Genomic DNA, 24,650 nt, shown 5'->3' with positions numbered 1-24,650 from the left:
AAATCTGGCAAGGCAATAATTTGATATCTTTGCTTTCCTCCTCTGACACTTTGGCAAGATTCTCAAAAGCACCTCAGATCTTGCAGCTTCCACAGAAGTCAGAGCTTGCAATGTTGAATGTCTCAAAAAAGCAAACCATTACTATTTTTACTCAGATAGGATTCCAGATGCACAGTAGCAATTAACAAAAGAAATTTTATATTTTTTGATTTAAATGCAACTTTCTAATACATGCAGTCCCTCCTATCTACCAATTGTTTCTGTCTCTTCTCAAATTGACTAATTTTACTGCAACTACAATTGACAGAGAAAAGTAAAAACTAAAGGCAGACATCATCAAAAATATTCTTCTTCTGCAACACCGTAGTTCATAAAATAAAGTCAAAAAGATAAAACAGGAAATTAAATATTGAAGTAGAAAAATAATCCACAGCTTCTAAGCCAGATAAAATATGTCTTACCACATTGCTTATTATTTCTGGTATAAGAAGATAAAATCCAAAATCTCAGGCTGTTTTTATCCTTCAATAACATAGCATTACAGGTGTCAGAGGGGCACCTTATAAAGTGATGCTTTTCCTTCCCACCTGTCCCAGATCAGTAGCAAAATGTAACTTCTATTAAAATCCATTCTTCAGTTTGCAGGTATCTCTCTATATATGCGGGGCAATGCAATGAGAGGTTTAGCAAGTTGCTTTCATTTATATGTAAAATATATATCAATGCACGAACGATGTGAGTAGAGAAACGTACCTTTTGCATTAAAAATAAATAAATTGGAAACCAAAACCAACCCCAAACCTCTTCCTGTTTCCAGCAACCCTGCTATAAATCCATCCCAAACCCAAACCCTCCCATGTTTACTATGCCCTCCACCACTGGAGGGCCCTCTAAGGCAAAAAGTCCCTTTAACCTTTTCCAAAACTGATGCAAATGGTTCAAACCCCAAGGAAAACAAATGAATACTTCTTTCTCCTCATTCTCAAAGACTTTTACTGGACTTAAACTGTTGGTTAGAAAAGTTTCACTCCATAGAGATTTTCACATGATAGCCCTGAAAGATGCATGACCCCACTAAGATTTTTACTTGCCATACATCACATAATAGCTATGCTTTTTTTTTTTTAAACAATGCTCTTCCTTGCCAAGACAATGCTTTACACAACTGCAAATTACTTTGCACCAGTCTATGTGCAACAGTCCACCATTTCTTCAGGCAAACATCCACATGTACAAGTCAGTGCCAGAGAAAATCCTTCCCATTCTACAACTCCCAGTGGTGCAGACTTACACTAAAATATCCCAATTATTTTCTGCACTTCATCAAATTTCTGTAAATAATATAGCAAATCTCTGAACTACATTGAGCCATCCTATCCCAGCATCTGCATAAAACAAAATAAACAACTCCACAAGGAATGCAGGGCCACTAAAGCCATTCTCATTAGGTAACAATTTAAGCCTCATAATACACCACTGTGTATTACCCTCTGTTTAAGGAGGATTTGGATCCCAAAAAGAAAAAAAAATACTTCAAAATTTTGCTGTGGCATGGACAAAAGGCTCAAGGTCTTCTAAATACTTATAGTCAATATGATCCTGGTGATGCACCTGGCGTCAGTTTCAAAATCAGCTCAAAGTCAGAGCCTACACCTGGGTCAAACACTGCCATGGGAGTGGAGGAGGACACAGGTAGGTGACACCACTACTGCTGTGCACTGATCTGCTCTGAAGCCCACCTGAGCTCCAAAGGAATTTCCAGGACAGCAACCCCACCTTGTGCTGCTGGAGCAGGTGGCAGATGAGAAGCTATTTACACGGTTCAGCAATGTGCTCCAAGGGCTGCCAGAAAGGGGAAAATAAATACAGGGAACACCAAACTGTCATCCAGAGCCTACAGTAGCACCTCACCCCCACTCCCCTCACTTCAGATTGCACTCTGACTTTTCTTCCCCAGACACTGCAACTACTTGAAATTCACCATTTCTGCCAACACACCTATTTCTGTCACAGTACCTGTGAGCCCCTCTCCTATTCTCTGCAGCAGCAGCAGAGTATCTGTAATTATGCACATAAATAAATCCAGAACATTTCACTTACTAAGATCAGGAACACTGGGACAGACTCACAGATAGAATCTGAATTAGAAGTTCAGGACTGAGAGAAAGGTGTCATAAATTAGAGAACTTCTTAGTTCATTACAGCATTACACTGCAGACAAGACACCTTCATTTTTTTGAGACTGAATTTTAATCTGTTACTGTTAGCACCTTACTTATATTAGGAGGGCAGGGTCACACCATGGCACAGAGAAGACAACACAGAACAAGGACTTAATGTGCCTTGCAAATCCCGTCTTCCCCAGAATGGAGAATGAAAAAAAGGCATCATCATATGGCAAACACATCCAGACAGATTCCTCATATGTTCTTCCATCCTAAGAACATCCTACAACCTCCATGGAGAGCTAAGATTTCTCTGGAGATTTGCATAAAATCCAAACAGCATTGCTAGTATGCATAGGCCATGCCATAGTGCTCCCTTCCCTGTACCCAAGAGGCCAATCTTTCCTCCAGAGCTGCAATGGACGTTGCTGTTTAGCCCCTCTGCACAGAGGTCAGAGCCTTTGCTTTGCCCTTGCAGCGCCTGAGGCTGACTCACTGCTCCATCTGCTGAGAGACTCGGCACACTCGCCTGCTCCTGGGCTGCCAGGCCACACTGCTGCAGCCCAACACTGCCTGTCACACCCTGCACTCCACAGGCATGGCAGGAGCCTTGTGACACCCTGGATAAAAGCATGTCCCTAAAGAATAGCAAAGAGCAGCACGGATTTGGGTGTAAGAGTGAGGACTGTGTTATGTCAGTCTTTCAAAGTCAGAACAGTAAGGAAAGAGTACCCGAGGCAGCTGCCACTATTGAAGCATCAGTGAGGAAACCCAGCACAGCAGAGGAACCAACTGCAAACAGGACAGAAGTACTGACACTGCAGGTGAACTTGGTTTGTGTCGTTCAGCTGCAATGTGGAATGGCCAGAATGCAATTACTTACAAAGAATTTAGATAAAAGGCAATTTTACAAAGCCTCAAGTCAAAGCCCTGAGGCACTTAGGCCTAGCACTGCACAGCAACAGAAACCTAATGATTCTCAGTTCTGGATTTAAGTGACCTGGCTAAAGCTAGGCTTGTAGCAATACCAGGGAAAAAACCCCATGGAATCCCTCATTTCCTGAGTTTCCTGGGGTTAAAAGTAGAGTCAGGTTCTTCTCACAAAAGCAGACCTAGCAGAAATTCAATATTCTGTGTCTCATTTTTTTAAGCTGAAAAACATTTTTATCTATTATCCTTTGCAGCATCTATTCACATTTAAGTTAATTCTTTACTATTTGTTTTTCCACTCTTTCAAGTTTTGTTTTACATTATTAGAAGTAATGGTCACATTTGTTAAAACATGCAGTAACTGTCCAATCCTGGGACTGAAAAATTACCTGCTGCCTTTGTTAAGCAGGAAGCTAACATAATTAAACTGCCTATTACTGCATTCATCAACTAAAAAGCATAAGAGTGCAATCAATTCTGAAAGGAACTTTTTTTCACACTGAACAAGATGTTCAAAATACTTGCACATATATTATTCTACAGACCCCTTTTGAAAACTGCTTGGCAGGAGAGTCTGTGAACAGACTCCTGGCTGCAGCTGAAAGAAATCCAGGAAGTTCTATTTTCACCTATTTTATTTCCAAAGGTCCAGAGCAGAGGCACCCTTGTCTCCTCCATCCTTAGGAAGACACAGTCCCTATCTTTCCAACAACCCTCATTATGCATCCATTTAAAGAGACCAGGCCCATGCAGACTTTGTCATGCCTTTCTAAGCAATACATAACTGAAAGCATTGTGTGCAGAGGAGCCCTATGATGAGCTATTTAATCTCAGCTCTACACAAACCCAGAGGTGCAGTACCAGGACATCAAAACCTCAACAGAAATAGGCTAATGGGAAGATGCATGGCCAATAAAAAACGCTTAGCATTTTAATATCAGTGTAATTAGATACCATTAGATGACTGAAGTATAGTATTGATCTTGTCTTGTTCATTAGACAGCACCTTCTAAGAGGACCACATCTTAATGCCTTTGGTTTTCATTAATATTTATACAGAAAAATTCACAAAATATACTCTGCTGTCTTCTCTCTTATACATTATGCATTTACAAAACTATCAACACAAAAGTTTGAAATTTAATTTATAAAAAAAGGTTCACAAAGGTTGTTTAAACGGCATGTCCAGAAGATTCAATATAAAAGGAGGATGAGAACCAAGGATCAGTCATGCACAAGTTCACACTGAAGTACGTGCATGAAGTGAACCTGTAGGGTCTTTTGAAAGCCCACTTCAACTGATTGTTTACTCCCAACTCCAACATGGAGTTAAGCACTGACTGCACTGCTTGTCAGAAACAAACAGTTTAAGAATAACATCAAATTGTGTCTCAGTGAGAAAAGTTTACACATATTCTGAGCAATCTTCAGCTCTTCACCTGGGGCTACACTCTCCTCATGCATCCATCAACAGTCATGAAGTGTAAAAATAATTGTCATTTGTAGCTTCAAGTTCTTTATAAAAAGATTTTCAAGGTCCTTTACAAAAATTTTGCATGGTTCTTTGCTTCTGCAGATGACATGATAAGACAATGAGGAGATACTCCTGGCTCCATTTTTAATGTCCTCTTCCTATTTTAAGAGAAAAGAAAAATACATCAAACAATTCTTATCTTAGTTGTGTTTAAAGCAAATTCTATACATAACACTGAATTAATTGATTGAATAAAATGCAAAAAACTAACGTGGTTTTACACAGGCATCAACAAATGCAGGGTACCGTGCTTCAGTTTAAACTACCAGGATGCACAGCAATGTCTTGCATAGAACTATAAACATCTGTAGGATATTAAAAATCACAACATTCTGTTAATATTTACAAGCTTTAAATTATTTTAATATTTACAAGCTTTTATTTAGGAGCTATTCTTATTATGGAAAGGTAAAAACCCCAGACTCACCCCGAAAGCCTCCTCCACCGCCTCTTCCTCCTCTGAATCCTCCTCCTCCGCCTCTACCTCCTCTGAATCCTCCTCCTCTTCCTCCACCTCTGCCTCCTCCAAATCCTCCTAAACAAAAGAAAAACATTACCCTTTGAGGAGCATGTAAATTCTTGGTTATGCACAACAATTTATTTCATAGACAGCTTATGAAATGTAACTAACAACAACAAAAAACCAGAAAGTGTCAATTGCTGGACAGTTACCAGGTCAATTACTAGTAGCCTGCTTCTTCTTGGGAACATCTGGAGCGTTTTAGGTATTGCTAAATATCTGATATACCATGTCCAAAATACTAAAGAGACTGCAAAAAATTACATACACTAATCAGTAATTCATTACAACCATTAGTAATTATTATTTATTAATTGCAACTCAACATTAAACCAAACAAACGAAACCACTTTGAAACACTTGTGCCTTGCTGTAAAGGGGCAGGATATGGAAAAGAGGCAAGAAACTGTGATGTAATAAGAGATAAACTTCAGCTTTAACTGAAGGTGTTCAAAAAGCTTTCTGTTGTTATAAATCAGCATTCCCTCCTCCCTATGCTTTGGAGCTGTTACTTAGCCAGTCTCGCCACCACCTGAAAGGTATCACTGCCTTTTCTATAAAGTCAAGCAGAAACATTTTTATTTGCAATACAGCTGTTGATATTCAAGTACTCACCAGCAGCTTTAGAAAACAAAACACAAATACTCCACAGAACAAATGACCAAAGCAACTTATGGCATCTCAAATAACTCCAAAATCCTGCAGCTCTCATTCTTGTGATCTTACCTCTACCACCGCCTCTTCCTCCCCCACGTCCCCCACCACGTCCTCCTCTACCACCTCCTCTGGGAGCACCTTTTTCTCCAGGGGGCCTTGGCAAAAATCTTTGAAGAGGCAGCAGCTTTGCTGGATCAATGTAAAACTGCAGGAAGAGAATTCCATTAGGCTTTCAAAGTACCAAGACTAAAAAGCACATTAATATCTCCCTTTACAAATATCCACAATTTGATCTTACCCCATTATGTCAAACTGTCCTCTGCAAAAAGCCAAGGAGAGAAAGCACAGAAGAAGTAAACCCCAGAATTAAGAACCTACTAAAATATTGGTGACATTTGTGTGATTTTGTTGCATCTTTTCTCATGGGGCAGGAAAAAGGAGTAATGTGGCAAACACAGAACTGGAAGGGATGAGGAATTTAATTCCCTTGTTTACATAGGACAATCTGCTTTTAAAGTTATTAAATCTTAATAAAGCTTTTACTATCTGCTGACAAATTAGACTTAGCTAACTGATTGCATTCAGTAAAATTCTGTTATTGAGATTGACTTACCTTTTGCATTTTTTTAAATGAAGAGGCTTTCATGTTCTCAGACAGTTTCACTGAAAAATACTGTTGGTTTCCTTAAGGAGCATTGCAGTAATAAAACATGCAAAACTGTGATTTTGATCAGTATATGGAAGGAACATTCAGACATTTTCTGAATGACGTTAGTATTTTATAAGTTCAGCTAAGTTTCATCACATTTGCAAGTAAAGGTGATTTAAAGTTGCACATTTTACTTCACATTTAATGTGGGAGAGGAAAATGCACGTAGCTAGTGACTGGTGCTCAACCAACCAACGCAGGCTGAGTCTTAACTGGGTTACTCCCTCAGCTATCCTGCTTTTGTCATGGATTCTGACAGTGACAACCTGGCAGTAACAACAAAATGTATCCAGTGTGTCAGGCTGGCTGTGCCAGAGACGTCCTGGCACATCCCACTTTTATGGGCAGGAAAAGTAATAAACGGGACAATGAGCCACAGGACATCTCAGTATAAACTCACTTTATAATTAAATAATGTGCTGAAGCATGAGCAAGGTCTCCTAACACACCAAAAAACCCAAAAGTCCTTCATCCACCTATGTTATGGCTTAGTAACCTATAGCAGAAAATCTGGACAATTAGCCAGAAAAAGCAACAAGCTGAACAACCATGTATCCAAAACACATCATCAGCACTGCTAAAGAGTGAAAATCTGATTGACTTGATGTACTCTGTCATATCAAAAAAGCTCTAAGACAGGTACTTAAATGAAGCACCTACAGTTGCAGCAAGACACATATAACTGGTAGCCAAACTCTGAACTATTTTAAAATCCTAGAGAAATCTCATTTCATATCAAATCAATTTTTAAAAAACAAATATTGTAAGTCACACATTTTTTGGAAGGATACAAAGTCTCTCAGCTGTCCAAATATTTCATCCACTTTGCCAATCTGCTCCTTATTATCCAGGTACACTGGGGCGTTGAAATAAGGCACCTTGTTTTCCTCTGTTTTACATTTACAAACTATGTCATCTTCACAGGGATGCATGAACTCTCCCAGCACTGAAATAAAGAACAAACAAGCTAAAGGGCTGGAGCAGACAATCTAAGCAAAATAATAAATGAAGTTTCTCCACGTAACTTACAAACTACCCTTTCTGGAGGGCCCTGGTCAAATCCTCCTCTGTTGAAGCCTCCTCTTCCACCTCCCCGTCCAAAGCCACCTCCTCGCCCGCCGCGGTTGAAGCCGCCTCGGTCACCGCCACCTCCTCCTCGGTTGAAGCCACCTCCTCTTCCTCCTCCACCTCCTCTTCCACGAAAAGACATTCTCTACTGTTTCCTGCATTGTGAACAAAAAAAATCAGTTGTTTAAGATATAAAAGGTGCATCCCGTTTGCTTTGCTGTACAAATTGCAGTCTCCTGTCAGCCTGGTTTGTTAATTTAATGGTTCATCCTTTTCAATCCTCACTAAAAACATGTTGGCCTATGAAAAATCAAGCTTGCACCTAGGATGTCATCCACTGCAACATCCAACTGCAAAAAGTGACTAGCAGTGACCAGCTTGTCATCTTTCACTCATCTGTATAAAGATGCCACATCTGATGGCAGTCCCCAGCCCCACAAGTGGCACAAAGTGAGAATATCATAGAATGGTTTGAGTTGGAAGGGATCCTAAAGGTCAGCTTCTTCCAACCCCTCTGCTGTATGCAGGGACACGTTCCACAAGCTGCTCAGGGCTCCATCCAGCCTGGCCTTGGGATGGGGCATCCACAGCCTCCCTGGGCAGCCTGTTCCAGTGCCTCACCCCTCCCACAGTAAAGAACTTCTTCCTCATATCCTGTCTCAACCCACGACCTTTCAGTTTAAAACATCTTCTCTTATTCTATCCCCATGTGCCCGTGTAAAAAGTCCCTCTCAAGCTCTGCTGTAGCCTCCCTCAGGCACTGCAAGACTGCAGTAAAATCTTCCCAGAGCCTTCTCTTCTCCAGGCTGAACAATCCCCACTCTCAGCCTGACTGCAGAGGAGAGGTGCTCCAGCCCTGTGACCACTTTCATGGCCTCCTCTGGGTTTGCTCCAAAAACGCCACGTCCCTCCTGTGCCGGGCACCCCAGAGCTGATGCAGCCCTGCAGGTGCAGAGCAGAGCAGAGCAGAGGGGCAGAATCCCCTCCCTGCCCTGCTGCCCACGCTGCTCTGGACGCAGCCCAGGACAGGTTTAGCTCTCTGGGCTGTGAGTGCCCATGGCTAGGTCACGTCCATCCTGTCACACACCAGCACCCCAAGCCATCTCAGCAGGGCTGCTCTCCCTCTGTCCATCCCTCCCAGCCCGTGTTGGTACCAGGGGTTCTCTCGACCCTTCCTCTCGGCCCCGTTAAACCTCGGGAGGCTCCCTCAGGACGTTCCCTCGGGAGTCCGCACTGCTCGGGCTCGGCCGCAGTGAGCGCGCACCCGCAGCGCCTCACAGGGCCCTGGGACGCGGCCAGCAGCCAGAGCGGGGAGACCCCGGGGCCATTCCCTGAGGGATGACGGACGGACAGACGGACACGGCAGCGCCAGACGTACCTGCACGTGCGCGCCGCGCCCGCCCGGAAACACCCGCGCTGCCGCAAACGGGGCCGCCTGCCGTAAGTGAAAGGGCGCCTGCCGGCCGGCAGTGTCGCAAAGGGCTGTCCATTGCCGGCAATGGCGGCGCGCCCGGAGCGAGCGGGGATGGGCGGGAGTGCCACGGGGGGCTCGGCACGGATACACACCGCGGGATAACAGCGCCGATCCTAACAGCGCTGTAACCCGGCTCTCAGCAACGCCTACGGCCGGGGGAGCCGGGCAGGGATCGATCGGACTCCTCTGCGCTAAGTGCAATCCCAACAAGCGCTTCCTTTTAATCATTTACTTCAAGGGCTTTGCTTTTGTTATCTCGCCATCCACTTCCGATAAAACCACTTAAGGCAGGCTCTTTTGGAGAGATCAGATTTATCGGTCAATAGTTGAGAATCCTGTACTTTATTTCTAAATACACTTGAAAATATTTTTCTAATGGTTAAAAATTAAACCCAGATCTAACAGCTGACATTCAAAAGAATCCCAGCCAGAGGAATTTGTCTAGGAAGAGAAATAAAATTTCATCATGCGAATGCTCCCAATTTGCTTGGCTTTCTTGTGTCTCTTTTGTCTTTGTGGATCAGAGGTAAGATATGTTTTATTGTGGTAGCAGTAATTTTTTAAAACGTTTAATAAACAGTTTATTGTTATACAAGCAAAGTCAATTGATTTTTTTTAAAAGTTCCTTTCATAGTATTTGTGCTTCATACATTTGTTTTAGCCCAGCCTGAATGTTGGAAGTCTGTTATTTCTCTTTAATGCTTTGATTCTACCTGGGGCTTATGCAAACAGGTTTGTGGAAAAGATTTTAATCAGGATCCTATCCTAAACCAAATTTGCTAGCATGGCTTGCACCACAGAAAGGTGCTGCAATTTTCCCCACTTCCCTTTTTTGAGAAATGGGATTGCAGTCTTGTGATATGGCAGCAAATTCTGCAGATTTTCTCTGGGCAGAAGTGTCCAGGAGAGCCAATCTGGGCTGGGCATTCAGCACAATCCAAGCCTTTCAGAGAAATTCTGAGATAAAAATCAGCACCTGCTGTTCCCCCTGAGGAGGAACACCTAGCACAACATGGGAGTTGTGCCAAGGCGGATCTGGCTCACAGTTTGGATCCTACTGACCCATGAACAGCAGGAAGAATTTAATAAGATTATACAGCTATGAAAATGAGAGGTATTGGATTGAATTCTGCCCCAGCTACATCCTCCCTGACTTTACTGTGGGCAGGATTTCTTCATGAGAACTTTAAACTTCAGCTCTATTGATCCAGTTGATACAGCCAAAGCTGATAAATCACATTTGAGGACTAATGTTTTTCTCCCATTTTTACACAGAGGCCATCTATATCTATTTTCCGTGTTCAAAGATTCATCCTGCCCACAGATCTTAGTAAGCAAAAGCACTCAGCCAGCACTGAAGTCAGCAGAGCTGCACAAACACAGGCGCCACTCACCCAGAGGCCATGGGAGGGAGGGTCACAGTCTGTACCTGCAGTGCAGCGATGGCCAGCAGCCACCCTGCAAACCCTCTGCTGGGCAAGACATAATAAAAACACTGATGGGCATGAGCACTTAATTTTCAAATTGCTTTTGGATACTTGTTAAGGTACTTGAGGTACTTGTAACTTGTGGACTCTGCAAAACAAATCATTAATGATAGATTCATTTGAGAGTAAGTAATTCATAAATATTTACACATTATATTGAAATCCAAAGTCAACCAGGCCAATAAAACAAATCTTAGGGAAAAAAAAAACAAGTTGCTATTTTTCTCTTTCTCTGGTGCTTAAATTCCTTTATGTTTTAATCTGCTTACCGTCCCATTGCTGGAACATGTTATAAACCAGTGCCTTTAGAAATGTTTATAGTCTGCTGTGCACTTCAGCTGATGTTTGAAAAGTAAAGGGTTTAAAGTTTGTGGGAGATCAGTAAGACTGAAGATCACACCCGGTAAATAATCCAAAAAGAAAAAAGGAATTCAGAAAAAGTGAGAGAGATGAGGTGGCCAAAGACAAGGGAATAAACTCTATAAATGGTATTTAGGGAGTTCTGATTAGACAGGAAAAGGCTTATAAATGGACACTTTGCTGAGGTCAGTGAAGGGATCTGCAAAACTCTTGGTACAGTCCCTAATCTTGCTTTCATTTAAAATATTTTTTATAGCAGCATTTATTATTTTTTCAGCACCCTCTAATGCTGAAGAAAACCATTTTCCACAGGTTAAACCTGCCCAGCCCGCTGAGCAAGACAACTACCTCATAGAAGAATGCTTGGGCAACAAATACACCCACAAGTCCTGTAAGAAAGTTTTTTGTCAGCCATGGGAACGATGTGTGGAGGGAAAGTGCCTGTGCAAGCTCCCGTACCAGTGCCCAAAGAACGGCTCTGCAGTTTGCTCTAGCGGTGGCAAGAACTTCCGTACCTACTGCCAGCTGAAGAGCTACGAGTGCCAGCAGCCCAAAGCAAAGTTTCTGCACAGGGGAACGTGCAAGCCTGAAGGTATCCACACCTCCTTTGCCAAAATCTATCCATCAGGGGTGGCTGAGGAGATGCTTACACTATCTACAGAAAGTCTGTTCGTTTTCTTGCACTAGTGACAGCATGAAACAGAAAATGAAAAGTCACTGAAAATCGGAGGTATCTGCTGATTTTCATAAAAAATAAAGTGATTGACAGGCCCAGGTCACCCTGCTGCTGGTTTTGCTACACAGACTGCTGCAGGCATTTTGCAACACAGGTAATAGAAGTAGGATGTGGCCCTCACTCCAAGTATTACTGGTTGGTTATCAAAAATCCCCTAAAGAAGGTCATTATACTAAAATGCAACCTGTTCTTGGTAGATGTTCAAGTACTCTTATGGACCCATTACCCTCGTTTGTCCTTAAACTGTCATAGTCTGAGAAATTAGCAGGCTCAAAGACACAAAGTCAACCCTCAGAACTAATTCAGGAATACCTGAAACCTCTGATTCCCAAACTTCTGTTCTTTCCATATAACTTTGACTGTAAATACAAAAATAGTCCTGATTTGGTTTTATGCTGTCTTTCCACTAGATACATTTATATAATATGATTTTGTTTGGAGATTTTTTTCATTTCTCTCTTTTTTATTTTTTAAGAAACATTTTCAGTCTCTCTGGGTCATGGAGATTCAAGTTTGCTTCGAGTAAAACCCGTGAATCACAAGGAGGACAGTTTTGTGTGTGCTAGTGAATGGACTATGAATGAAGCAAACGTGGCTTGCAGGCACCTTGGCTTTGAATTGTAAGTTTGGGCAATTTATCTCTGGATAACTGCAGGGGATATGAAAAAGTAGTGATGTCTACAGAAGTGTCAGTCACAGCCAACAGTTAAGACAGAAAACTCATGAACAATATATTGGCTACAATATTCTGATGAAACTTCCTAAACCGACACCTGAGAGTGAAAGCCAAAACACAGATTTCTGTGTTCTGTTACAGGCTACAGCTATACAAGCCATAACTGCTTTGCTTTAAAATAAAGATGGAGACCAATGTGGAGGTGTTCTTTCAGGCCTGTGTTAGGGAAAACGCATGGATGGACCACTCCCAAGTAGATGTGAGCAATGATCAGAGAAAGGTTTCTCAGGACAGATGACAACAGGGTACAGCTCTGTTTTGCCCTTTGCATTAGCCAGACTACAGGAGCAGACATGGGTTCTTCACCTGCTGCAGTGCCTGCCAGATGGCTGAAGTCACACACAGTTTGTTCTTTTTCCTATGATCACAATGATAACCCAAGTTGTATATTCAGCTCCTTATAGAGTTACCTCTGCATCCTGTACATAATTATTTACACCTGCAATGTAACATAACTTAGGTAGTGTTGCCTTCCCAACCTTACCAGAAAAAAAAACCATAAAAAAAGTCCCCAGAAAACTAAAGCTGCTATTGCAGTGCCTCTCTAGGTGAGAAGCAAGTGTTTCCTAGTCGTGATCAGTGTATCTTCAGATAGCAGAGAGGGGCTTGCCCTGGACAGAGCATTCAGCTGAGGAGTCTCATTGAAAGCCTCCCTAGTTACTTATTTACTTGAGCCATATTTCTTTAAGGTAGGGAATCATACACTGTTAGGAGAATACTGCTCAGGTAAAACCAAGAAAGATAAAATTTATCAATCCCAGCCTTGCAGTGGCCTGAGCTTGCTCAACATTCAGTGGTTTGGATGGGACCAAGGATAGCTGACCCCATGCAGGATGGTTTCCAAGTTATGGCTCACCCATGTCCACACAGAGACAGAGGTCTGAGCTTACAGGTTCTGCTGCACAAGGAGACTTTTCTATCCATCATGATACACAGTGACTTTCATAGACCTACATGTGCATTTGGGGACAGCAGCCTGCAAAAATTAGCACTTCTTCCAAAGTAACATCTCCTGTTTACCCCTAGACAACTCCAGTTGCTAGTCTGCTCTTTTTCTTAGCCATGACCAAAATTCTTTGACACTGAGGAAAATCGTGTAACGTCTAAATAATAAAAGCAGTGGACAATCCATTGTGAAATTATATAATTTGTTGTTGTTATTATTATCTTCACAGAGGTGCTGAATATTACCAAGTCACTTCCAGCATCACAGAATCTGCCTTAAATTCATTAAACTGTCTGCAAATAAGTTGCAGGGGCCTAGAGACAAGTCTTGCTGAATGTCACATAGAGATGAAATCAAGAGATAGTAATGAGGGACTGGTTAGCCTGCAGTGCCATGAAAATCTCAGAGGTTAGTAGATCTTTTTAGTTTAATATCTATTTGGTGTTTTTACATTTTAAGTATATTTTAAACAATGAGGACCCAGTTTGCTGAACTCTCAGCCACAGAAAACCCACACTGAAACCTTTTGATCACTTTAAATCATCATTTTGTAGACTTTAAGACAATTGAGGCAATCTGGAGTCAAGACAGTCTTGAATTTTCAAGTTTGAAAAATCACTGCTGTCCCCAGAGTATTTTTACAGATACAAAGGAAATTAATTTCATCCTTGGTTCTCTTTGTTCCACCATCCCTTCCAAGGGTATCAAGGTATATTGTATCCCATGAATCTTACCTCTCCTGGCTTAACTGGTGAGGAGACAGGTGACAATGTGGTGCTCACTGTTTGAGGGACATCAATTAGCACACCACTAGCACCGCAGCCAGACAAGCATGACCACAGTGGGAAACTGCTGGTGTCTTCTGTGGGGTTTCAGGACTCCTCAGTTTCTCACTGTAAAGGGGGAATCAAAGCCTTGTTTAGAATTCTAACAGCTTTTCATTCCCTGCAGGGACCTTTCTTTGGCACTGGTGAGCATAGCCTGAGATGCTGCTGACTGGAAGAAGTGCTATGAATCACTTTTTTCTTACAAAAGCAGTTATTCACAGACTCTTGATGAGTTTTTTCTAGAGAAGGAACCTCCATCATCCTAATCCCTTGAATCATTTATAGTGGGATTGAATTGATCATTTCTGGTTTAGTTTTCACCAGTCCTTTCATTAGAAGAAATTAAATTCCCTTTTGCCAGGCTACTGGCAAATTTGGAGGAAGAAAATGAGGAGTCACACTGAAACCCTGGTGAAAAGCAACCAAAGCAATAAAACATTCTTCCTATTTACCTGACTGGGCCCCAGCATTCCTACTGCTGATGGGCCAAACTGCTGACAGAATCCAACATGCAGGCAGAGCATTTCCCTAGGCAATTATGAACCCACACCAAATTCCACTCTAACTTCATTTTCATCTTGCTGCACAGTTTGTTCAGATGGGGAGTTTCACTGTGTCAACAAGAAGTGCATTTCTCTGAATAAAACCTGTGATGGGATCAATGACTGTGGAGACCTGAGTGATGAACTGTGCTGTAGAGGTAACAATTTCCTCTGTCAGGTGTTTCAAAATAATTTCAGCAGAAATCCACCCACAAAGAATTTTTACAGTGATGTAACAGCTAAATTCTCTTTTCCATTAAGTCACTACATTAAACAAGTCTGACCATAATTTACACATAGGCAAGTGCAAAAAAGCAGGCATGAAATACCATTTTGAAACAGACAAGTGATCTCTTGAGAATCTGGATTTCTTCAGAGAATGAGAAAATACAATGAGATCATTTAGGAGGCTGCTAAACATTGATACAAAAAATTAGTCCTTATAGCATGAAAATGTACTTTTACTTGGAAAAAACCAATAGTAATTAAACAAAGACACTGGTTTTCTAATGAACTATCTTTAAACCAAAAAAAGATCTCCCTTAAATGTATTAATAATGCAAGATCATCCATGGAACATCTGTGATGATTTCCTGGCACGCTGCTTGTTCATGAGCAGTCACTCCTTTAGCATCTGCAATTCCAGCTGTAAAAGTTCTGATTGGAAATGAGGAATGGATCTAGCATGACTTGAATGCAGGAGAATACTTTCAAAATTTGTGTTTCAGGTGCCAAATGCTAATGTAGGTTACAAATCCCATCATTATCCCTCCATAACCTCAATTTTGTAGTGTTGCAATTGTAAGTAATTTTAATGAGATAATCGTGGAAACATGGTCACAGTAATTTTAGAACAAAAATAATAAATACTTGTGATTTCATGTATTTAGTGGACATGTATTTGGACTCCACATGACAAAAATAGTGCTTTTTCAGCTGAATGGGCTGAAAACAATGCTTCCTGAAATCAACATAAGTATTTAAACTGAGTTCAGTGGTCTTTGGATCATCTTGGGATATCTGGATACTTTTAGAGAACTACCTTATTTTCAGTTAGATACAAATATCTTTAAAATAGATTGACATCAAATTTTAAATTAGCTCAAAAGACCCTACCATGAATTCATGCACTGCCTTGCTTTTGATAACATTTAAAGGGATCACAAAATTAAAAAGGAAGGGGGTTTTCAGGTTCATAATACCTGTTCAGATAACAAAGAATTTTAGAAGAGGTAAGTTATTTCATCCAGTGTTCTCCTGTCAGGACTCTTGATTCCTAACCCTGCATTTAGGCATTTAGCTCGTTCAACCAAAAATCAGCTTGGTCTCTGATTTGAGGGGTGGGATTTGGCACAAGCATCATCAGTTCCTCATTTCAGGTGATCAGTGATGCTGGCAAAATTGGAGATCTTTTGGCTGAGGCTGAGTGTGGACATGTTATGGATGAAACTGGTATGTAGTGACACCAAGTCTAGCAGTAGTGCAGTGGTAACAGAGATCCACATTTTTTAAATCTTATAGTTTCAAATTTTAAAGTGAGGAAAGCCAAGTATTCATTTTGTTCAGATGCACATTACTTTTGTAATCTCTTTATGAACAGGCAGGTCCTCTATAACATGGATATATGTTTGGTTTAGATTGTAAAAAGCTGAAGTGTGAGGTTGCTGAACCAAATCATGCTGTGATTTACATTTGTAATTCCCCTGTGTTACAGAGTGCAGAGCAAACAGCTTCCACTGCCGGTCAAACATCTGTATTCCAAATAAGAGTGTCTGCAACAAAGAAATTGACTGCCTCACAGGAGAGGATGAAGCTGGAGCTATCTGTGCAGGTTCTTCTTCTTTCATTCAGCTCAATTTTAAGTAGAGGCTACACAATGAATATATACTATTTTATTTATTATGCAAGAACCGGTCTTCCCAATATTATGTTATGCATAGTAGGAAGAAAAGGTCATAGAATTTTCTCTCCTTTCTTTCTGGAAAGGCCTGACAAGAAAACTAAAGGAAGGAAGAAACATGATGTTTTGGGAAGCTTAAGGCAGATTATGTCTTTTCTTTATGTGGCCAGCTATCAAACTGGCATCCCCTAAGAAAGTGTAAGAAACAGGAATACTTTCCTCACAAATGAGGAATTCAACAAGTTTGTCAATTTCTTTTGTGCTTTTCCCCTCTCTGTTGAAAAGATTATGTTTTCTTTGAAAATTAGAATTTTTTCTTGCTCTCAAGAGACACAAAGTGTAAGGCCAAAAAAGTAAAAACTACTGGTAAATGGTAATCAGTACAGGTAAACTGAACTCCAAATGTAAACCTTACTGTCATTGACATGAGAACAGACACAATGCTCAGCTCCCATATAGGGACTGAATTCAATGGACACTTTGTTCGAATAAAAGCTGACAAACCAGATTCAGCAAGCATTTAATTTACCTCTCATGTTAAATATCCTCCCTTACCCTATTAAAGGAGACACATAGTAGCCATCTGCATAATCTAAATTCGGGGGAAAAGACCAAATAAAAACCTGTTACTTAATGCTCCTTTGAGTTTTAGAAAGTTTCGAAAGGTCAGAGGGCCAGGAGAAGAAATTTTGGTTGTTTCTGGTGGAGGAGAATGGGACATCTCCCCAGAGATCACAAACAAAAAAAGGGCAGTTTCTCAGGGTTTCTTGGCAGAAGGGGTCCCTAGGCTTGGAGAGTGAGCAGATGTTGTGTAGTTATGAATGAGTATCTGCTGGCTGCTGGTCATTTGCAGGCTGAGGCAGCCAAACAGTGCCCAGCAGGAAGGGAAAGGGGAAAAGGAGGGGGAAAAGGAGGGGAAAGGAAAGAGCAGGCACCTGGCTGGAGAGTATTGCTTTCCATGAGAACAGTATGCCCTTATGCATTTAAAATGTGTTCCATCATCGTGGCACACACACATATATTCAAGTAAATGTTTGCCGATAATTTAAATATTTTGTTAATACTACAGGCAAAGAAGAAGGTGCTGAAAATAACAGTATGGATAAAGGTAAGTGTAATTAGCCCTCCAAAATCACCAGCATACCCTCTTATTAGTGACTTTCTAGCTACCAGCCAGCTGCTCAGATCTGGAACACTCAGATATTCTGACTTTGTAATTTACTAATATACACTCTGGGATTTACTGTTTGTCTCACTTTCAACTGACTTCAGGAATGCCATAATAATTCATCCTAGCTTTGGACCTACATCTGCATGTTTTGGCAAATTGGTAAACTCTCAGCTGAGGTAAACTCTCTGCAAACCTAGGGGAACATCCTTAAAATTATTTGCCTGAATGCACGCAGCATTGAAAAATGGAGACAAGTGATGTGATGCTCAGACACAAGCAATTTTGAAAGCAAAAAGAGATGCCAATATTTTTGGTGTTTGTTTTCCTGCTATTTCAGCTACTGGCATATTCACAGTACTCAAATTTTAGCAAGAATGTATACCTGAATTCTGAAATACGTTTTTCTTTTTTGTTAAAGAAAGAAAAATGATAAAGACACTTCTTCCCCAAGTGCACTGTGGTGTTAGGAATCACACACTAACTCGACGGAAAAGAATTGTAGGTGGAGAGATTGCTGGAAAGGTAAAAAAAGCAACTTTATCAGATATGAGTTCATTCAGCATTGATTTAAATGGGCAGTATTTTCCTTTGGTTAAAGGTATGGAAATAACAAAATCAGCTACAATGCTTATGTCATGTTTTGCAGCAGTAGTGGCATTGCATTGAATGTAAGTAAAGAGAAGCACAGTTTATAAAGTAAAATATGGGCTTACAAAATTAAGCATTGAAGTACAAGTGGACACTGACAATTACTCAGAGAAATTATTCAGACTACTGCCAAAAATAACAATTCCAACATAATGGAGTTAAATTCTGTGGCTTTGAAACAGAATATAACAAAAATGTATTCAAACCACGTGAGGTCCTCCATCTGTTTTTCTGACTACAAGGGGTTTCATGACTAAAAGCTGGAGGTAAAGATATATTGCACAAAGTCAGAATACTGAATAAAATTACTGAATTTTTGTATATATATCCTTTGTATCTGATGGAGCCCAATTTACAACTTCTGGATAGCAAATCTTTTATTAAAATCAGATGTTTTTCCCTTTATGCCCTAAAAGTTGTACAATTGTAATGATTTCTCATTATTTGTGTTTGTTGATTGAATAGGGTGAATTTCCTTGGCAAGTGGCAATTAAAGACACCAGCAATGAAGGTTCCACAGTGTACTGTGGAGGGGTTTATATTGGTGGCTGTTGGGTTCTGACTGCTGCTCACTGTGTCAGGTAAAAACAATTAATTCTGAAATTCTTTCTGCAAGGCAGAAAAATGGATTTGGATACTACTGCCCTTCTCAGCTACGTGTTTGTTAATTTCCATTTGTCTGTTGAATAGATCAGTTTAAAACACTGACTCACCCACATTAAAGATGAGGAAGATTCAGAGAAAACAGAGGGTTTTGGCAGTGAATAGAAAGATAAAAAGCTAACTATGAGTTTGAAGAGACATGGCATACTTCAGTCGGATAGCAGCAGGCAGGAAAGGTTCATTGTAACCACTCTGCTTGAAGTTAAATACAACAGATCTCTTCTCCATGTCTACCTTGTGGAAGTCCAGGATCTGTTCCCAGAGAATGTCCCTGGGGTTATATATTCCCCAGAACAAGCCAAGAGCAGATGTGTAAGATTTGCCAGTCCCATCCACATCTGCTCACCTTTATCAGCAAAAGTACCTGTTTTCCGTTTGTCGCAACACTAAACAGAGCCCAGTTTTAACATCATTTTTGGTATTAGTTGCAGTACTCACCATGTGTCATCTGCCTTGAATTTGCTGCACTTCAGAAAAACCTGGGCATTAAGTCCAGAAAGAAAATATATGCATCTAACATGGACTTTAATTCTATAAAAACTTCAATAAAATGCAACACTTTACAGCTCTAAACCAAATGTAAGGCTTGTGTTTATTTCACTGGTTTTTTCCAGGGCAAATCGGGTCCATCTCTACCTTGTCTGGGTTGGAATGTTGAACACAATAGCGTATGACAAAGAGATAAATACTTACAAACTAAACCAAGTGATAATTCATGAAAACTACAATGCATCAACGTACGAAAATGACATTGCTCTGCTGGAGCTGAAAGGTTCTGGGCTCGGAGAATGCTCCCTGGAAGAGACCAGCATACCTGCCTGTGTCCCCTGGTCAGAGTATATGTTTAAGACTGGTGACAGATGCAAGATTTCTGGCTGGGGACTAGAGAAAGGTATTTGCTTTAGTGCTCACTTCAGGAATGTATTATTTGTATAACTCATTTCCTAATTGGGGTGAGCTTTCATTTTGGAAAGGCTGAAAAGCAGTTGTGCACAAAGCACTCAGAAGAGGCTGAGTACAGAAAATATAGGCTGTGGTTTGGCACTCAGGTATCACTGTTGGGTTCTCTTTTCTGTACTGCTTCCTCTGCTGTTTCAGCTACTTTGTATATTGATATAGAGGACACACCTGGATGAAAACTACCCTTAAAGTAAGAAATTTTCCTTTTGTCCATCCAATAGTTCTGTCAGCTGTGAAGACATGTAACAGATGTTGTTTGGTAGCTCACAGGGGCCCGCAGTCACGCCTGTCCTCTGTCCCCTTCCCAACAGGATCTGAGCTGCAGCCAGCAGTCATGAAACTCAGCACATCCTGTCTCTGCCTTGCTTGGGTTCAGCCCAGAGAAGCTTGCACAGAGACAAATATAATCGTACTTTCAAAGATTTGGGAAGCATTTGTCTTGTATAACAGTGTTACAGCATAGTGTTGGAGCTACCACATACTGGTTGGGAGGTTTCTCCTCTCCATACTGAGTAGCATCCACCCAGCAAATGCAAAGTTGGGAATTGCTAGCAAACAGACAGAGAACAAAACAGAGCATCTCTTTAGACTTGTGAATCCATACCTTGCTCATATTTTCAGTAACTGCTCCATAAAGATAGAGCAGAGTTGGAAAAAAGGTAATAAGGATGAATCACAGCCACATCTCCAGTTCACAAAAATCAATGTACCCATTTCCAAGGTCCTGGAAACCTCCATGTGGAAAACACAGGAAAAAAGCCCTGAGGAACACAAGGAAATGGAAAGGGTCAAAAATGGCACAAAATCTGCTTTTATTTTGAAATATATGGTCAATGCAGTGTAATTCATATGGGGTAAATATCAGTGGCAGTTTAAGGTTTCTGGTTTATAATACTGAAGATAGTATATTCTGTAAATAAGTAAATAACTGACTTTCAAATTATTATATTAAATGTGTCTAATGTGTACTTGTAATTTTAAATTTTGATTTTTTTTTTCTAGGTTACACAAAACAATTTATCCTCAAGTGGGGAAATGTTAATTTATTTCACAATTGTTCTGAATTGTATCCAGGACGATTTTTTAAAAAAATGGCATGTGCAGGTAAGCATCCATTTTCTTACTATAATTTCTCTACCATCAAGCTCTCAGTTTAGACCAGACCTACTGGCTAGGAACCTTCTAGACTTAAGAAAGACAATAAATAAACTGCCACAACATCACTGTTGGCTACATGCCAGCCACTGAGTCTGTGGCATCCACCATTATACACCTATTTGTAAACAAATAGGTGTATAATAGCATGATGAGTTTCTGTGATTATTTGGGCAAATTTCTGCATGTAATTTGAGTTATATTTTCTAAATACAAAAGCACTTTACAGCCTACTGAACCACCTGCCTTTATTGTATTTGATTCTGATTCAGCAACATATTTAAGCAAATGCCTGTCCTAGAACTCACACCCCTGTTGAGTAGAATTCATCTGCTTGGACATTTGCCTCTACCACAGTGCATGCCAGGAAAATACAAATAATTTTCAAACTTAGATCAGTCTGTCCAGGAAACTGGTTGCTACTCCTAGTATTAAAATGAGGATTTTTGAATATACATTTATTGCTTCTCAAGTGACAAAAAGTGTTGCAAAATACATGACTAAAAGAGCAGTGAGTATTCAACTCACAAGACAGATAGTTTCAACTGTTTATTAAATCAAAAAGTGAAGGCAATCTTTAAACAAACTACTCAATGAGAAAATTAAAACCAGATATAAAAGCAAAATGATTTTTGATAAATTCAGGATGTCAACTGTAAGACACTGGGTTTATTTACTGCACCAGTTCTAAAACTTATCTCCCTTTTCTTCAATGTATTTCATGTCATCATATTTTACCATGAGGAGACAATGACAGTACCACATGAGACACATTCAGAAAGGGGATGCAAATAAAAACTTCAAAATAAAGGACTGGTATTCACAGGAGTTAGTAATACAAGCAAGTATTAATTAGACTGATTAAAGGCAATAAATTCTTGTTTCATAGGATTAGTAATCCTAACTCTGAACAATTTACATAACTCTTTCTCAGTAAGGTACAGATTCAAGAAAGAGCTTTTTGAAAGCTTGGGGACTTGTGCTTTGTCTTTGTGCTTCTATCATACTAGGACAGTCAGTCAAGCAGGAAAGTGTAGTAAGGGTGTTAGAAATGAATTAACTTTTACTAAGTATATAGGAAAAAACCATAAATCATATTCTAGCTCTATAGCAACATTTCTGCTTATATCACATCCATCATGATTCATTTTTTTTCATTAACATTCTTTTAACACTGCAAATGAGTAGGTTTGTGAACACTGGAGCATAAAGGGCACTGGATCCTGCACACCTGTGCCTCAGAGCTGCTGCACTACCTGGTGTTTCTAAAGGTCCTCACTGAGACCAACCATGCAGGGGGGGCACTGAGAGACAGCTGCTCTCCCTCCCATCCCAGGATTCATCTGCCCACCTGTTTTCATAAAGCTGGTAAAGAGAACAACTGAAGAGATGACACTGGACAATGGATTACTGGGTAGAGAGGACACCAAAGGCAGACACACAGGCATACACACATTATGGTATCTTCACTTCCAAAGGAATCAGTGCACAAATCTTTATACCTCATTCCATTTTTATGGGCTACTTTTTACAGTAGGCAATGTGGCTGAATTCCTGTCTATTGCACTGCGTAAAACAAGACTGATGAAAAAGCAAATGGGAATTTGGGCCAGCCACAAGTATACAGAGAAGCCCTGCACTTGAAATGAGAAGTAACAGACTTGAAGAGGTTCAGAATCTTCTTTACTGCTGACCATTAGGCAAACACCTGTCAGGAAGCGACACAGACCTGAAAAATCTCCTGAGCTCTGCCTCGTGCGCCAGCTTGTACCTTCACTTACTTTTGCTTTATTTCCTCCTCAGGTACTTATGATGGCTCCACAGACAGCTGCAAAGGTGATTCAGGAGGGCCCCTGGTGTGCTTTGATGCAGAAGACGTGGCCTACGTGTGGGGCATTGTGAGCTGGGGTGAGAACTGTGGCGAGGCTGGTCACCCTGGCGTGTACACACAGGTTGCCAGCTATTATGACTGGATTAGCCACCATGTATCAAGGGGGCTCATTTCACGGTACAATATCTGAAGCTCAGAAAATTCAATGCTTCCTTCATATCACCTATGCAAAAATAGTCCTTTTCTACAATCAGCTGTCACATAACTTAGCAACAATCAGTACAAATCTTCCAGGAATGCATTTTGAAAATTCTTAACACTCTCTGAATATCGCATTTTTGCAGAGCCTGTGGGAAAAGGATTTTACAGGCACAAGTCCACTGCAAAGGTCTCTAATAAAAGCAGACATTAAAATATTTTTTTCTTGTTATATGATTTTTTTTCTAATTTTCCCATTGCATTTCAGCTGTTGTTGTTTATTTAGCTAAAACAGATAATGATAGTGGAAGCAGGGGTTGGAAAATGCACTGGCAAGTGACCTTCACAGAAATATGAGAACTTCACAGAAAGGACAGCAGCCAGCCTGCTTAAAAGAACTTACATCATCTCGAGGTCTAAGTCACCAGAAACCCTCAGCAGGCTGCCTGGCTTGGCACTTGATTCCTTAGGCTTATTGTAGAAGAAGACTTCAGCCCACCTATTAATCAACAGATTGCCTATGACCATGAGATTTGTTGTAATGCAACAATTACTCAAATAATAAATCTCCTTGATAGTTTTTCCATCTACAAACTCAGACAATTACTATCTAGTCAATATACATCATCTGATCATCTAGCCTGGGGCAATTTTTGTAGTTCTTAAGTTTTATTAATTTAACAGCAGCTGGTCACAAACAACAAAGGAATTTTGAAACTTAAATATTCAACTTAAATCAATAGCATCTTGACATCTTAAGATCTCTATGTATGTATTTATATTTCAGGTATCCAACAAAATCTCAACACCAGAGTTTTACTCTACACACTATCACACACTCTATGTGTATCTGTATTCTTATATACATACATTTTATATAGCAATATAAACATGTAAAAAGACAATACCTTATACACATAGATTTAATTCTACAAAACCATGTAGCAGACACAAAGTTAGACTTCTTGCTGTCATAAAGAAAGCATCAGGCTATACACAATACCTTCTCATTCAGCAAGAGCTGCTCACAAAAAGTGTGCACAAATTCTTTTTGAAGCAGTAGAATTTGATTTGTGGATTGGTACCCTCAACACAAAGCTCACATAGCTCCAGCCAGTTGTATGAAAATGATCAATAGCTTTAGAACATTTTTCACTGTATTCTGATGACAAATACTTTCAATATCTATTTCACTTTATTTCTCTAAATTATCCTGCTGGATAAATTGCATATGTTCACACAACACAGTTGTTGTGGTGCTATTTCTTCTATAATTCGGCACAGTCTGACAACAACAATTTTTACATTTTTATTGACTTTTCTTCATCTTCCAGACTTGTAAAAACCCCACATCAGCATGACTGTGGTGTAAAGACACCATCGGTCACCAAAATAACTAAAGTAAGGGCATGAATTCTTTCTCTTAACAAACA

At 40.3% G+C, this 24,650-nt stretch overlaps 2 protein-coding genes across 3 annotated transcripts; one reads left to right on the top strand and one right to left on the bottom strand.

The window, feature by feature from the left end:
- Positions 1-976: 976 nt before the first annotated feature.
- Positions 977-9,020, bottom strand: GAR1 (GAR1 ribonucleoprotein). 2 transcript variants are annotated; one of them, XM_064710957.1, is made up of 7 exons: positions 8,962-9,020; positions 7,545-7,738; positions 7,307-7,461; positions 6,420-6,479; positions 5,876-6,011; positions 5,057-5,164; positions 977-4,727 (listed from the first exon to the last, which is right to left on the bottom strand). In XM_064710957.1, the coding sequence occupies exons 2-7, from the start codon at positions 7,723-7,725 to the stop codon at positions 4,714-4,716; spliced, it is 654 nt and encodes a 217-aa protein (XP_064567027.1). In that variant the 5' UTR covers positions 7,726-7,738; positions 8,962-9,020; the 3' UTR covers positions 977-4,713. The 2 variants fall into 2 exon arrangements, with proteins under 2 accessions (XP_064567027.1, XP_064567028.1); XM_064710958.1 differs by lacking the exon at positions 8,962-9,020 and adding an exon at positions 8,738-8,943.
- A 48-nt stretch (positions 9,021-9,068) lies between these two features.
- Positions 9,069-23,435, top strand: CFI (complement factor I). Its single transcript, XM_064710956.1, has 12 exons — positions 9,069-9,583; positions 11,217-11,496; positions 12,116-12,260; positions 13,552-13,730; positions 14,739-14,849; positions 16,406-16,522; positions 17,661-17,699; positions 18,181-18,284; positions 18,876-18,991; positions 19,688-19,965; positions 21,036-21,137; positions 22,992-23,435. The coding sequence occupies exons 1-12, from the start codon at positions 9,524-9,526 to the stop codon at positions 23,207-23,209; spliced, it is 1,749 nt and encodes a 582-aa protein (XP_064567026.1). The 5' UTR covers positions 9,069-9,523; the 3' UTR covers positions 23,210-23,435.
- Positions 23,436-24,650: the final 1,215 nt, after the last annotated feature.

This window comes from Zonotrichia leucophrys, chromosome 4, assembly GCF_028769735.1.
Source record: "Zonotrichia leucophrys gambelii isolate GWCS_2022_RI chromosome 4, RI_Zleu_2.0, whole genome shotgun sequence".
NCBI classification, from domain to species: Eukaryota; Metazoa; Chordata; class Aves; order Passeriformes; family Passerellidae; genus Zonotrichia; species Zonotrichia leucophrys.
The sequence above is the reverse complement of the archived record's forward strand: the minus strand, read 5'-3'. Positions and strand labels throughout refer to the sequence as shown.

Coding starts and splice junctions, on each gene's coding strand:
- GAR1 (XM_064710957.1), bottom strand. CDS start 7,725: ATGTCTTTTCGTGGAAGAGGAGGTGGAGGAGGAAGAGGAGGTGGCTTC. Junction 6,480..7,306: donor TTGGACAGCTGAGAGACTTT/GTATCCTTCCAA, acceptor GGAAACCAACAG/TATTTTTCAGTGAAACTGTC. Junction 6,012..6,419: donor CATTTAAAAAAATGCAAAAG/GTAAGTCAATCT, acceptor CTCTTCCTGCAG/TTTTACATTGATCCAGCAAA.
- CFI (XM_064710956.1), top strand. CDS start 9,524: ATGCGAATGCTCCCAATTTGCTTGGCTTTCTTGTGTCTCTTTTGTCTT. Junction 13,731..14,738: donor GTGCCATGAAAATCTCAGAG/GTTAGTAGATCT, acceptor CTTGCTGCACAG/TTTGTTCAGATGGGGAGTTT. Junction 18,992..19,687: donor ACTGCTGCTCACTGTGTCAG/GTAAAAACAATT, acceptor GGTTTTTTCCAG/GGCAAATCGGGTCCATCTCT.